This window comes from Ammospiza nelsoni, chromosome 10 (assembly GCF_027579445.1).
Source record: "Ammospiza nelsoni isolate bAmmNel1 chromosome 10, bAmmNel1.pri, whole genome shotgun sequence".
Classification (NCBI taxonomy): Eukaryota; Metazoa; Chordata; class Aves; order Passeriformes; family Passerellidae; genus Ammospiza; species Ammospiza nelsoni.
Window position 1 is genome coordinate 24,578,978 of NC_080642.1, and position 15,496 is coordinate 24,594,473.

The window sequence follows — 15,496 nt, forward strand, 5'->3', positions numbered from 1 at the left end:
TGTGCCCAGGTGGCCAAGAAGGCCAGCGGCACCTGGCCTGTGTCAGCAATGGTGTGGCCAGCAGGACCAGGGCCGCAATGAGGCCACACCTCATGTGCTGGTCCCATTCTGGGCCCCTGAATTCAGGAAGGACATTGAGGGGCTGGAACCAGTCCAGAGAGGGGAATGGAGCTGGGTAAGGGGCCTGTGAGGGGTAGCTGAGGGAAATGGGAGTGTTTAGCCTGGAGAAAAGGAGGCTCAGGGGGGACCTTGTGGCTCTGCACAGCTCCCTGCCCAGGAGGTTGTGGCCAGGTAGGGCCGGCCCTGCTCCCATGGAACAAGGGACAGTTTGAACGGACATTGCCTTAAGCTGTGCTGGAGGTTCAGGTTAAACACTAGGAAGAAATTCTTCACAGAAAGGGTTGTAATGGACTTCCCTGAGAGGTTGTGGAGTCACTGCTCCTGAAGGTGTTCAAGGAAAGACTGGATGTGGCCATGGTTGAGGTGATTAGGTGGTGTTAGGCCATAGGTTGGACTCAATGATCTCAGAGTTGGACTCAAGGATCTCAGAGGTGTTTTCCAACTTTATTAATTCTGTGACTCCCAGGGACATCATTGGGGAGTGAGTTCACCCCACAGCCCCTCTGGAAGGCTGCACAGGAACCCCTCAGGAGGGGATTGCTCTAGAATGCCCCATGAGAGCTGGGCTGGGGTAAGGCTCTCAGGTGCCAGCACTGTGTGTTTTTCTGTGAGAACATGTGTTTTTCAGAGATCCTGGGGATCTGCCAGCAAACTTCAGGGCCCTTCTCTGGCTGGGGCACGACGGCTGTGTGGGGTGGCACAGGGTGGGAGAGGCTGGGAGATGTGAGGTAAAAGGGCATGAGGCCCTGGGGCAGAGGCCCAGCAGTGTGTGTGAAAACGTGCTCGCTTTCCCCCTCTCCCCCAGCACATATAGCAATGATTTCAAAGCTATCTCAGTGCAGAAAACATGTATTTGCTGCCACTCCTCCACACCAAATCCCAGGGCTCTTGTAAAAAGTTTGGAGTGAGGATGAATGCTTGAGCAGGTGGCCAGAGGTCTCCAAAGAAGAGTAATACTCGCCCAGGGTGTTTACATCCTGCTATGAACTAGAATAGTCTCTTTCATGCCAAACCACAAGCTGCTGGTTGAAACCTGAGCTGAACTTCCTTGATGATCAGAGGAGCCTGGCTAACTTTCAGCACAGCCAGTTTTCATTTTCACACCTCTCCAAACTTGCTGGGACAAGAACCAAATGTATAAGCACAGAGTGAACTCCTGTTCCTGGGACATTGCTGACCATCTCAAGAAGCATGTGTCAGAATATGCTAAAAAAAAGGTTGTTTTCTCTGAAAAGTATTCCCAGTTTGGCTTTTTGAGGCTTATGTGGTTTCTGCTGTTCACATTAACTATGGTTTTGGTCATCTGCATTTAGGTAAACATGGTTTAAGCTCATAGAGGCTTTCATCTGAGAGAGCCTTGTATCTTTCATGGCACACAGTTTTTTCTCTTAATTGAAAAGCAAATGTGTCTTCAATGCACACAAAGGCTGCACATTCCTCAGAACACTGTGTGGAGATTTGGTTCTCCTGGCTTTTCACCCACTGATATTGCTGATGTATCTGCATGCATGCTGGCTACCAGGTCAGTTCCAGTGGATTTTTTTAATTCTCAGTGGATTTTGCACAGCCTGAGCTAAGTCTGGAGCTTTACTGCTCTGGGCACAGTTAACCAGCACCATCTTGGGTGCTTTTACATGTCACACCCTCAGTTCCATGCAGAAGATGTTTGCTCTTTACATCCCAGTGGAGGTTTTACTGGATGGCCATCCAGCAATGATTAACTCATGCAAGAAATAGCTCTAAATACTCCTGTGCATTTGTGAATAAGTATAAAGTGCTACAAAGCTCAGAGTAGTGTGCTGGGAAATAGTCCAGCCAGATGGAAACAGTCCATCAAGTACCACAAGAAGCCCAGTTACTTACAGTGCATCTCTTCCCTGTGCAGATTAGGGAGGCTTTTCTGCCTTCTTAGATGCTGAATAAATGTAAGCATAAATGTAAGCACTACTGGAGGATTGCTAGAAGTTCAAAGCAATCACAAATGTCATGTGCCCTTGACTTTTTGGGGAGGATTTCTCAGACAGTTGAAGAATTCTCCTTAGGGCTCCCCTGTAGCTCCTTTTAGGATTTCTGGTAGCCAAAATGCATTTTTTACTCAGAACTCCAGTGCCTTTAGCCCTACAAATAGCAACAAATCAAAATCTTTTAGCAAGAGGCAGTGAGAAAAGCAGGAAAGACAACAGCTTCCCTGAGGGTTAGCTGCATCCTGTTTCCTTAAGGCATGTAAAGCTTGGGTAATGAACGGGGAGAGGGGGTTCAGGCAAGGCTGGAGGATGAGAGGTTCTGGAGGTTCAAGAGAGCCATGAAGCTGCTGCAGAAATACTGGGAAGTGTATGCAGGCCCAGTGCTGCTCGTGATAAAACTGGTACCTCCAAACAAGAGAGATACTGTATTCATGCTTCCCTCTGCATAATCAAGCATCTTTTGAGGAGCCAGAGTTCTTGTTTTAAATAGGTTTCTGACCATCACAGTTGTGGTAGAAATATAGAGTGTTCTGAAATACAGACTCAAGAAACTTCTTTCTGGTGGTGGGAGAGGAACCCTTACCCTGCCAGTTCTGAAACTTGGCTTGTGGTCACTGGGCACCGGAGGTGGTCACTGAGCAGGAAAGGACAAGGCTCTGGCACTTAATAAAGAAGTGAAGTCCTCACCAGGAGTGGACAGGGTTACATTCTGATTCCTGTTCTAAGCTCTCTCCTTCTGGACAGATTTATTTTAGTCTCTCGCCTGTATCTAAACCATACTAATGAAAAAAAATATTCTTCCAGTTAAAAAACCACAAACAAGTAGAAAAATCTCCATTGTGCTGATGATAGAATAACTTGCAGTGAGAGGTGGCATAATTTAAACTTATTTTTGGCAAACATTCTAGACACCATTTATATTAGTGCCAGCTTAAAAGTATCTGATTGCTATTGTTGCTAGAGCTAAGTCTGATAAAAGGAATAATCACTCATGATAGGACTGAAATGGGCTGTACACTGTTTGAAAGTTTTATTTGTACAGATTCTGGACAGTTTATAGGAGTTTAAAATGCTGTTTATTGCCATTTCAGTGAGCCATTCAAGTGAGCACTATAGAACCTGTTACCATCAGTTACCTGAAACCTGCTTATATCAGCTACATGCCTATGGTAAGTAGAGTAAATATGCATAGATTATGTACATATAAACTCAAATGGTACTCTACATGCAATTAGATATTTACTGTAAATCTTTCTAAGCTGGAGCTTTACTATGATACACAACCCTGAGATATCTGTTTCAGCTATACAAACCTGCTGGGGGAACACCAGGGCTGAGCAGTCAGCTGGGTAAAGTCAAGGTTAACTGCATTCCTGGGCTCTGAGATTTAATTAAAATTGCTGGAGCCTGTGGAGCTGGAAGTGAAAGTCAGTGCTGTGTTCTCTTCCCCACTTCAAAAATATACTATTGTAGAATCTGGCAGGGAAAGCACAAAGTTTAAACAATCAGTGAATTGTTTTTGTGGATTGACTTCTTAAGCTAGGTGATCAGGTAAACTGACATCTCAATACTGTCACCATTTGCTCTTCATAGCTGAAACAGCTTCTCAACTGCTTTGTGTCCTGTTCCCTTGTGTCTGAAGAATCTGTTACCTTACATGTCAATTCATCAGCTTTTAGCAGCTTGCCCTTTGAAAATCCCATTCTTCTGAAATTTCTTGGCTTCCTCTCTACTGCCTCCAGTTATTAATAAGGAATTGTGACTATTTCAATGTCTAACTTGTTTGATCTCTTAAAGACCTCAGACCTAGCTACTGAATGCTGCACTAATACTGAAGGTTTTTAACAAGGCAGGGATGTCAGGATGGCTACAAAAACAATGGCTTGAGGATTTTAGAAGTTACTTTCTGAGCTCCTTTTGCACAAAGTCTCCTTCCAATACACTTAGAAACACATGGGACAGTGAGGTAGAGGATAATAGAAATAAAACCTGTGAGGTGCTTTGGGGTTTTGTTAGGCTTTTGGTTTGAATGGTTGAGTGTTTTTGTTTTAGTTTATTTGTTCAGGTTTTTGTTGTGGGCTTTTTTTTGTGTGGGAGGGTTGTTTGTTTCTTTGAAGGGGAAGAGTAGATTGTTATAAAATCTCGAGATAGGGAAATATATTCCTATCTAGAACTCTTGTAAACAGCTGTTCTTCAGGCTGAGCAGAACTGAGTAAGGAACTGGGTATTGGCTGCCAAGAGCTTACATGAACTCCTCTGGAGTGTAATATGCTTCTGCTATGAATAATTTTTAATTTAAAATAGCAAAAGACAAAAAAGCTGGACCCATTCTTCCCAACTACACTTCGTACTAACAAAGCTGGGGGAGCTGCTCAGTAATCGTATCTGGCAAGAAAAGCTATTTCTAAATGTGAATCAAGTCCAACAGAAAACAAAAATTTGACTTGTGACTACAGGATGTGAAGGGAAAAATACTTATCCCAGTGTGGTGCTAAAATTAATTCTTCATAATTGCAAAAATTTCTCATCAAGTTATAACAAAAAGTTACTATTTGGAATACTTGTTTTATCTTAAGGTTTTGAAGCCATTTGAGATACTGAACACTGTGAAAACAAGCAAAGCCAGTATCTGGACACTGCATGCAGACTGCTTTTTAACTCCCCTGAAGGATTCCAGATCATGGACCCTTAAGGCTTGGTCTAAGTCTATGTGATTTATTGTCCTAAAATTGCTGAGAGCTGCTGTCATGGCTTTTGCTTGGGATAGAAATGCTGGGGATGAAGGTGAATGCTGACTATCTGAAGGATGTAGTAAATGGATCTTATTTTAACTGTCATTCCATTTGCACTCCCAGGGTTGGAAAATAGCTTAGGCAGACTTGTCTTTGTTGGTTCATATCTCATTATTCACATCACAAATGCCAAGGATTAGAGAAGAAATACTAGGGTTGAAAATATCTCATGCAGAAACTTCTTAGTGGTCAGAATCAAAGAATTGGGAAGCAACAAAAGATGAAAATAATATGGCTGTGTCAGTATGGGGCAATGTCATGTCCTTCTGGGAACAGACTGAGAAAATACCTTAGTAATACATGCAGTTTTCATCTGCCTCATCTGCCTCCACCCTTGTAATTTTCTCAGCTGACAATGTTCTACAAGTTTATAAGATGCCTCAGTCATCTGCTTCTTGACATTTCTTTGGTTTGACTTCTCCTTTCCTATCATTTTCTATGTCAAGCATTCTTTATCTGTGTTTAAAATTGGCAGCAGCAGTGAGCAGGCTTTTGGCATGGCCACAACTGCTTCCAAACAATGGTAGTAATCTTCTCCCCCCTAGGGACAGGAGAGCAGGCAGAGCTGTGGGGGTTTCCTCCCCTTGAGCTACCCTGCTTGCATGCTTAGGGGTGAGGAGTGCTGGCTTGTCCCTGTGCAGGGACACAAGGACCCTGCCTGCTGACATGTGGGTCCAGGAGTGGAGCCCTAATCCCCTGCAGGTGGGAAACGTGGGGAGTGCTGCTGAGGATTACTCACAGGTTGTGTTATCAGAGCAAGCACTGTGTGGGAATTGCAGGCTCATGCTGTTGACAGCAGAGGGATGAGGCCAGGAGGAGTGAGCACTGGGATGCTGTCCAGCTCCTTGGCAGCTGCTAGAGCCAGCTTGCCTTCAACACCTGTACTCAGGGTTGCCTGCAGGAAGAGAAATTATGTTCCACTTTGCTCTAGCAATCTAACTCGGGGAGGTTTGGCTCTCCAATTCGTTGTATTTTCTCCTTCTCAAATTTGTGTGAGCATGAAAAGAGGGAAAGAGTGGCAGCTCTACCCATCAGAGGAACCAGGTGAGCCAGACACCTTGCAAAATGTATCAGACAAAAGAAATGTGTATGATTTCTGCAGTTCATTTGCCTTTTCCTGTGGACAGACTGTATATGGGTGTCTAGCAATTTTGATTTTACCTTTTGTTTTCTGAAACACCCATTCTAATAATAAAATGTATGACACAGGAATTAAAGATACTGAGATTAGGTCAAGGTGGTGTTTAATTTGATTAAGGACTGTAAAATTGGATGGTAAGCATTTACTGAATAACTGTCATGGGATGCTTGAAGGTGGTCCAAGATGATGGAACTTTTGGGTGTTACATCCTCTATATGTTAAAAAGGGCAATGTTCCAAGATTCTGGAACTCTTGATTAATTCTTCAGCAAACCACGCTGGTATCTTCCTTTACTTCTCTCCATGGTGGGGGAAATAATTTGTAGAAAGTGTAAGTTTTTGCATTAAGTTACCAGTCAAGTTAATCCAATTCGTTAAAATAATGCCTTATAGCTGTTGATACTGTTGAATTTTGATAATTGAAACAGCTAAACCTAAATTTTTAGGTCTTTTAACTAAGAGTAGGCTAAAGGTCTTTGAAATTTTTCTTAATGTTCAAGTTTGAGCTGTCACAAGGAAGAGATGAGCTGCTTAATGTTTAACTAAACATTACTTAGTTGATCGCTTGCATATTTTCTTCATGTTTTGGCCTATGGAAGGCCTGTTCATTATTTCAGAATGCCTTGGCTCCAGTCCATCTGCAAGACCTCATTTTTCTTTTGAAATTTGTAGTCTTCACAAGCTTGGCGTCTGTGATATCACAAACAATGAATTACTGTGGCTGCAAGTCTCTGGAATTAAAAACCCCACCTCCGTAAGAACATAATTTTTTTTACAGAATTGGGATTTGTTGTGAGGAAACACAGTTGACAAAAAAAAGGTTTTCTAAGATAACAGATTTTTCATCTTCTGATGGAAAATTGAACTGAAGTCCTGATGCTGAGGACTTGCTCTTTAAATAAATGGGATCTTTCTCTCCTCTCTTGGCAACAGCAGGAGTATTCTTGTGCTCTATGACAAGGCTAGCTGGTGCTATATTTGTCTTGTAGCTGTACACACATTTGCAAGAGGTTGTTTAATAAGAGAAAGGCAAAAAGCCAATACAGTTTAAAGAAAGTTTATTCTACCACAGCCTGAACTTTCTGGGTTGGCTTCAAGACAAGGCTACATACTTGTGGAGGATCAGGGAATATCATTACTGATATGAAATTAAAACTTTCCTGAGTTGTCTCTGGAAAGATCAGGGCTTTGTGGAGAAGGAGGGGGGCCTGGGGGTGTGACACGACGGACGTTTTTAAAATGGAGTTCAGTAGATGTTTGGGTGCATCAGCAGAAGAGGAGGAAGGAAGACAAGAGGGTGGGGAAGAAGATATTAATAATGCTGGCAGTTGTGCTGTCCATGAAGAGCTGGATTTGGAACAAATGTACCTTACCTGTTTGCCTGAGCAATATATGAGAGAGAAACTCACTCAGACAGTGTACCTGATATGCTGGCTGCTGCTGGAACTCTGCGAGGTAAGAAACTTCAGTACAAGTCTGTGATATTTTTAGTTAACTTCTTATGTGCTTAAAATACAAATTGATCAAAATCTCTCCTGGAGGATTTGAGAATTCATTGCTATGTACCATGCAATTTCTTTCATAGTTTATTAGTAGCAGGAGCTTTGTAAATATTGATGTTGTACCCCAAAACAGGAGATCCAGCAAGGGAAAACTTGTAGGGGCTACTCATGGAGTAATACACAAAGCACTACATTAGTAATTGCTAGCCAGTTTATCTCTGTACACTTTTAGATAATTGCAAGTGTTTCAAAATTATTTTCGATTATTTTCTAGGTGCAATTTCTTGTCATGTTCTTCACTGATTTGCATTAATCTCTTGTGTTGGATGAGCACTGGAATGTATTTGAACTCTGAAAATGTGAACTTTATAAAAGTAAAGAATTGGGTGGGGGTTTGAAACATTTTTCAAATATAATAGAGTTTTTGAAGTTGTGCTGGGACTTATTTTAAATTTGATCTGGCCACATCTAATAAAAATATTTTTGCCTGATGTATTACTGGATAGGAACAAGACAATGGAACAGGTATAAAAACTATAGTTCCTTCAATTTAATTCCTTGCAGAAAGCTACTGTAATGTTCAGATCCAAGCAGAGAAACATTGAATTCTGCAGAAGTGATGTGATTTAAGGTTTTAGGTTTAAGCAGGGAAGCAGTGAGACATTTGAGCTTCAAATGCTGCTGGTTCCAATGGTGTAACAAAGCTGTATTAGTTAATTTAGAATGTGCATTGTTAATTTAATATTAGTTAGTTAATTTAATATTAATATTAGTTAGTTTAGGTCTTTGTTTCCCTGTTTCTGCATTCAAATCTTACTGTGGTAGGCATTTAGTTGATGGACAGATCACCATAAAGATCAAAACAAGTGTCAAGGCAATATTTACTGGCTGTTTTTTCTTCAGAAGTATATGAGTTCTGAAGAAGAAGGAGAGGAGATCCATGATGAGGATGGGGTGGAGACCACAGGAGTGGGACCAGGTGGTGCCTCAGCAGCAGCAAGCCCTCTCTTCTATGTGCATGGCAGCTTTGGGGCAGTAGCTACATCAGGTTTTTTGACAGCATAGCTATACAAAAATATAACATCAAAATGTAAACTGAACACTACTGTGTTATGTGTTGGATTGCTAGAGATCTTTGTTTCCACACATATTCCATATCTGTAGTGTCTTTTCTCTTGTCTGTATGTAGCTTTTATCCTGTGGTGCCAATTGCTTGCATTAGGGGGCAGATAGAGACCCTTTCATAGGACTTTTTCTGGTATTTTTTCTGCAGGGATCTTTTGTGAGGCTGACTGAAAAGGGGCAGGCATCCACACAGCTATGGGAGTGGAGAAAACAGCCCTAGGGCAGGTGCCAGAGCCAGCTGCAAAATCCTGAGGCAAAATCTTGGTCAACACACACTTTCTGATGGTTTTGAGGGGCAACCTGGGGAAGGTTGCACCTTGTCTGGTTGCAGATTCATTTGATTGGTTCTCTTGTGGTTTCAACTATTTACAACCATTGAGTTTGTAGGTTTTAAGAGCCATGCTTATATTACAGAAAGAGGCAGAACCTCATTTGTGGCTACAAACCTAGTAGTTGCTCTGGGTGTGTGCAACAGCTTCAGACCCCAGGACTCATTGTCTGTGCAGAGATTTTTTTGTATATTAATTGTGAAGTGTGCACAAAATGTTGAGTGGTCTGCACACAATGAGTCCCCAGGACTCTGCATGTGCAGAGATTTTTTTATATATTAATTGTGTAGTATACACAAAATGTTGAGTGGTCTGCACGCAATGGCTTTGCACAACGTGCATGAAATATTCTGTAGGATAAATGGTTGTGCCATTTCTCTGTGGATAGTTTCTTGGACAACAGGAAGAATTTTTAAAGTACATAGGCTAAAATACATGTTTCTATCTGTGATTTTATGTGCTTGCATACAGCCTTACATTTGCACAGTGCATTTAAGTGTTTCAAGTTGGGAAGAAACAACTCATACTACTATAAAGTAGAGTGAGGAGAGGTATTGTAGCTTTTGTTAAAATCACAAATTTCTTCAGAAAGCTTTCTGAGAACCTTCCACTGCCCTGGCTAAGCCAAGAGGATAACTAAACCTCTAATTTATTAATGCTTCTTTCTTGCTGAGCTTTCTTAAAGACTGTTTAGATTTGAGACTCAACATTCTTATTTCCTGACACTCTTACATGACTTAAATCTCTTCCAAGTCCTAATCCATTCAAAAAGTGCTAATTTTTTTCTCCTTCCCCTTCACTAGAACAAAACCAGCACAGTGTTGCTTTTTCTCAGGTTCTGCAGCTTGGCAGAACGCAGCAATGCTGCTGCAGTGGGAGGGGAGGGAAGGCCAGCAGCACTGGAATGGTGCTGCTGTGTTCCAGAGGCACCTTTGTAACAGCTTGTGTGCATCCCTCATACATCCAAATGTTTGCAGCTCTTGGCTACAGACAGGGCCCCAGGTGCTCATGGCTTGGAAAATATCAGTGACTCCCTGTAACTCCTTATCAGTGGACAGAATTACGTGTCCTTCGTGTCAGGGGAGCTCACCCTACTGTAAATTAACACGGACAGAAGGAGGAGAGACTGTGCTTAGCAGGTGAGAAACCAATCTGAGTGAGCTTTCATGCAGTTTGACATGAAGTTTAGTTACAAAATAATCAAATTCCACCAACGTGCCATGGGAACACGCGCAGTAAGCCTGTCAGAGTTCAGGAAGCATCTTTGTAGACATCTGGGAAATTTCCCACTCCTGTTTCCCTGAAGGAGGCTTCCATTTTCAGAGGTCACCATGACTTGTGGGGATGAGGAAAGAGACTTCAAATCTTTCTTTTAATTCAGAATTAACATAAATTTAGTTGAATTGATTCTGTTTCAATCATTTACCATATTTCAGTAATATTCTGTACCTTTGAATATCAAAACCAGCTGGTGATTTCCCTGTTATTCATTATACCTTAAGCATTTTCTGTCAGCTCACCTGGTATTTTTTAAACAGTCTGAAATCTGTACAAAAGGCAAAACAATGGTGAAACAAACCTTTAATTCAATTTCTTGTCTCTGTATTTTTGAGTGCTGGGTTCTACAGAGCTTCCAACTGCTCTTGCTATGAACTTCTACATGCCATGTAATGCATGAGAATGGATCCTAAGTGAAAGATTAAATCACTTTCCTATAGTTTAGGGCACAGGGCCTTAATTCTTTGCTTTTCAATAGATGTATCACTCTGTGTTCATAATCTTGCTGTCCTTGGCTCAGCTCATTGCCTCTAAAAGGAATAGGAAATTAGTTTGATTTTATTCCTTAATTTATTTTGATCTTTTTCTTCTGGTTATAAACATTGTAGGGGTGGACTAAATTCCTGTAATCACAGGTCAGCCTGTGAAACAGTATGGGATGAATCCTTTCCTAGGGAAAAGATGAAATCTGGTTTTCCTATAATATGAATGAATTTTCTAGCCATTAGCCTGTGCTCACAAGGAAGTGTAGGAGCACTTCTGCCTTCTTTTGCCACCCTTTGAGGGGGAAAAAATGGTGCAGGGAGTCAATTATGACCTCTTTCTTAGGTGCTGACTTCTAAAAATCTTCAGTGAAATTGTGGCCACTTCTGGAGGTGACACTTGTCTTTTCATACCAACAGGCTGGAAGCTCTAAGACATGGGTGGTTTCTTCAGGAGAAGGTTTTCTCTGGATTCCAAAGTACAGCCCCTAAGGAAATGGTCCAGTGAAGGGAGAGAAGATTATCAGATATATCTTCTTGTAACAATTTTGTAGTGGTTAGATGCAATTGTTGGCTGCCAAACACGCTGCTACTCTGGTTATAACACTCTCCATGTACTCTGTGAGAACATGTAACTACAGCTTTAAGCATGAGAATGTTGGGTTTGGAAAACCAAATTTGAGGCTCGTCTGTCTTTTTGAGTTCTTTTTCAACATGACTTATTATGTTTACAGGAAGATTTTGACAGAGGAAGGGGCTGGACCTTGGTACACAGAGTCTGGGACAGGGCTTTTACCAGTGGACAGGTCACACTTGGACCAAGAACTCTGTGAGGGGACCTGGCTGACTCCCTTCACAGCTATTTTCCAGCTACATTAAGTGTTTGTTGGAAATTACACAGTGGGTGTGGTTTTGTTTGTTCGTTTGGTTGGTTTTGGCTTTTTTGTGGTTTTTTGTTGGTTTTGTTGTTGTTGGTTTTAGTTTTGTTTGTTTTTATTATTTGATATGCTTACATGGTCTTGCTGCATCTCTAACTCCTTCCCAATAACTTTTGAACATTCTGGCCAATCTCAGCAAAAGTTGAGAGGGGCAGAAGTTAGCAGAGTTCACAAGTAGGTAGTCAGGGAGTGAAAATAGACTTAGCTAATGCTCCTCCTGAGGGAAAGGGTCCTTCATAAAACTGTCCCTTATTAAACATCAGAAATTTTGTAAAATTCCATTTCCACACTGGAGAACTGCAGAGCTGTAGGAAAGAGGACTCTGTTGGGTCAGCTGCTTGCAGAAATACATGTTTTCTCAGTAAAGTGGTTTTTGTTTGGCTATTAATGGAACTCCTCTGAAGCCTACTGTTTTTCTTCAGTCCTCAGAGTAAAAGCCAAGAAGTGGCTTTAAGAAGTGCAACTTGAGACAACTAAAGAGGGATGTTTTGCAGAAAGCTTTAAACATTCCTTTCACTCCCCTTTGGAACACTGACTTTTTAAGCTTTCAGCCAGAAAAATCAACCTCCTTTCACTCATTTGGTCAAAACTTCCAATGTTTTATTCAGGGTCAGGCTCTGAGGGCAAACAGTCTGATTAGATACACTTAACTCCTAAAACATCATAAGCTGTTCTGTGGGGCTTGTTTTGTTTAGGAGTAATATTTCTGAATCTGTTTTCCTTTAATTTGTGCTCTAATTATCTGGATTCCTTTGGGCCAGAAATATTTAAACAGTCTGTTTTATATTGGAATAGTACTTGCAGTGCTGGAGAGAGCTAAGTGTGGTAGAAAGACAAGGCAATGAAAATGGAAAACATCAGAGAGAAAATTGGAATGTGTTGAACCTGACAACGAGCTCAGTTCAGCTTGATTTCTCATTCTGGGCAGAGATTCAGCTCTTTATGGGCAGTGTCAACCATTCAGCATGTGCTGGGCACTTTGACTTCTTCCTCTCCCCTCTGCAAAAAGCCAGGAATTGAAAAAATTCCAGTGTCTTTAGTATTCATCAAGCCATCTCCTGGATCCAGCTCTGAGCTACAAGCAGTGTGTTCAGTGCAGGCTGTGAAAGGCTGATGTGCAGAATGATTTCAAAGCATTCTTTATAAACCTGGGGAATGATTGTTGGAAAATCCAGCCACATCCCTTTTTTACATCCTCATTCTTTAAAAATGATCACACCTTTATTTACATGGGAGAATGTGTTCAATACCTGCTTTTCAGTGGAACTGCCTTTCTCAGCTACCACGGTTCTCAAAAACCACTATCAATCAGAGCTGCATTATCTTCTTTATGCTGTTAATGCAAGCCCAGTTCCCATAACAAACCTGCAGGCCTCTGCAGCTCTGCAGCTCATGAATCAGAGCAGAACCTTCTTGCTGAATTGTAACTTGATGATTAGCTTCAAAAATTTGACTGAAATCCTGCATGACTAACAGAGTACACAGGGTGGATTAAGAACCTGTAAGAAGATAACTGAGAACAAATCACTTCTTGTGCACTCTGGAATATTTGATGCTCTTCCTAGAAAGTGTCTCATTATTACAGAAATCTAAGAAGGTGCTGTAATTTTTTTTCTCCTCCTGATGTTTTGTGTTGAAGAAAAGCAGAACTGGTGTTGGAAAGAAATAAAACTTCTCATTTGATGCTTCAAGTGTGGTGCTCCAAATGTGATTATTTATATATCTGGATGAAAATTGGCAAATAAGGAAGAATTTGTGCTGTTAAAAACCTTTAATAAGGGGTTGCCAGATAGCAAAATGTATAAATACCCACAAGAACACTTGGGCAGGGCAGTTTTAAAAGTTAGCTTGATCACTACACCATCCACGAGCAAGAAGTGAAATACAATGTCCATTTCTAAATAACTACAAAAGTATTCTTTTTACACACTGGAGTTTGACTTTTTTGGGAAACTTGTATTTGCACTGAGAAAGAGTGTGTCTAGGTGCAAAAAGGCTATTCTCTGGAGAGCCATCAACCTTCAATCATACTAACCCAAATTTCTGTAAAAATGTAGAATAATACAGATAATTAAAAACAAACAAGCAAAAAGCAAGCAACTTTTATCCCTTTGCTTTGATTATTAATAGATGTATTGCATTTTTCCCTTAGTAAAAGGCAGATTTAGGTCTCTAGCTTTCTTTTTGCTCTTGGTTTTGTTTTTGGATGAAACAAGTGTATTTAGTCGTAGATTATGGAAATACTATCATTTTGATTATGGTCATTATAAGTGGACTGTCATTTAGATTCTAGCAGAAGAAAATGGCAGGGTAAACCTTGGGAGCTCACCTTTTCTGTCTTAATGCAATAGATGAGATTGTGGTAGTGTGGTTTAGAGAACATCCAGGTAATAGAGGAATCCAGGTAGAATTATTTACCATAGCACAGCTGCAAGCTCTAAGAACAGGCCCAAGTTCACAGACAAATTTTCAAGCAATGTCTATCCAGGTTTACCACTCCAAAATCTCTGATCCACACTCTGCCAGCAGTTCTGCTTCTGCCACAGGGGCAGTGACACAGGATGGCAGGCACCACGCTGAACCACAGGGTTTAGTGTCCAGATGTGTTAAAGTAAGCTGAAACCAACACTGCTGTTCTCTTTGGCCATCCCAGCTGACTTTCTGTGTCAGTGTAAGTGAGGCCAGCTAAGGCAGACAGTGTCACCATAACACCCAGTTATATTGTGCAGGTGGTGTGAATCCATCCCCTGCACAGCACCTGGGACAGCTGGCAAGATGTGCTGCAAAGTTGTTTACTAAAACCTCCTACACTGATTAATAACGTACTGTGGTGGCATGTATGAGACAGGAAATGAACAGGATAAAAGATACAGCTTTTTATGGCTCCTGCTGTATTTTCTACCTTTTCCTGGTAATTATGTTTGATGTTATACCCCAGAAAGTAGTATCAATGCCCTATATTAAATTATATGGGAAAGAATATCATAGTCTTATACTTGATGTGTTCTTTCAGAGCTAAACTGAAAAGAATTGAGGGGGGAGGGAGAAAACCTAGTATTTGGAAAACATTTTGTGAATGTTTCTGTGCTGCCAAAGCAGACAGATAGCTTTCATGCTCAGACACAAAGTTATGGGCTGGGGCAGGCAGAAGGGATTAATGCTGTTTCCATATGAATAAGTAGGAGTTTTTTGGTATTATTTACTATAATCCCATTAGCACAATGGGCAAGCCTAGTACAGTTTGGTAGCCAGTCTCTCCCTGCTGGAAGAGAGACCAGGCCCTTAAGGTGTGGTGAGAAGAGCGTGGGTGAAAAACTAGAACGTGCAAAAAATTCTAATGTCAATGCTCAGGAGACAGTAACTTTCATAATATTGCCAGTTAAAGTTTTCAAATTGGCATTTTTTCCCTTGAATTCCCAGCTCCTGGAGGCATGTGATTGCTAAAAAAAAAAAAAAAAAACAAACACATTTTCAGGTGCTGTAACTGCAGAGGAAATTTCAAATACCAATTTGCAGTGGAAAGTTCCTAAACAATGAGTCTTTCATCCTTGGACTTGTCAATCATCTTTCAAGTGTTTTAGGGCTTGGATCAGCTTGTAAAAGATGCTGATTGTAATAGCTGCTGGATTGACTTTTTTCTTTGCTTAGCCCAAATAAAAATTCAAAATGCATGAGTGTAGCAGTATTCATCAGAAAAGTGCAGGCTTTCATTTCACTTCCTACATAAATAGCTGGCCGAGATGCCCAGCAGAGAGTGAGTGCAAGGGGACTGACATCAGCAAAATGCAATGCTGGAGAAACCAGGAGAAAACATCTTAAAAAACCC

The 15,496-nt window shown here is 41.1% G+C and overlaps 1 protein-coding gene across 3 annotated transcripts in view; it reads left to right on the forward strand.

Annotated features, from left to right (window-relative positions):
* Positions 1-5,730: 5,730 nt before the first annotated feature.
* Positions 5,731-15,496, forward strand: part of ARHGEF4 (Rho guanine nucleotide exchange factor 4) — a 231,277-nt gene continuing 221,511 nt past the window's right edge. The window contains exon 1 of one of the 3 annotated variants that reach the window (XM_059479348.1): positions 5,731-5,920. Coding sequence is in view for 1 of the 3 variants with exons in the window: in XM_059479345.1 (XP_059335328.1) it covers positions 7,379-7,471 (93 nt within the window). In the remaining 2 variants the exon portion in view is untranslated. Of the gene's footprint in view, positions 5,921-7,373; positions 7,472-15,496 lie in introns of those variants that run through there. The other 2 variants (XM_059479347.1, XM_059479345.1) reach the window with 2 other exon arrangements.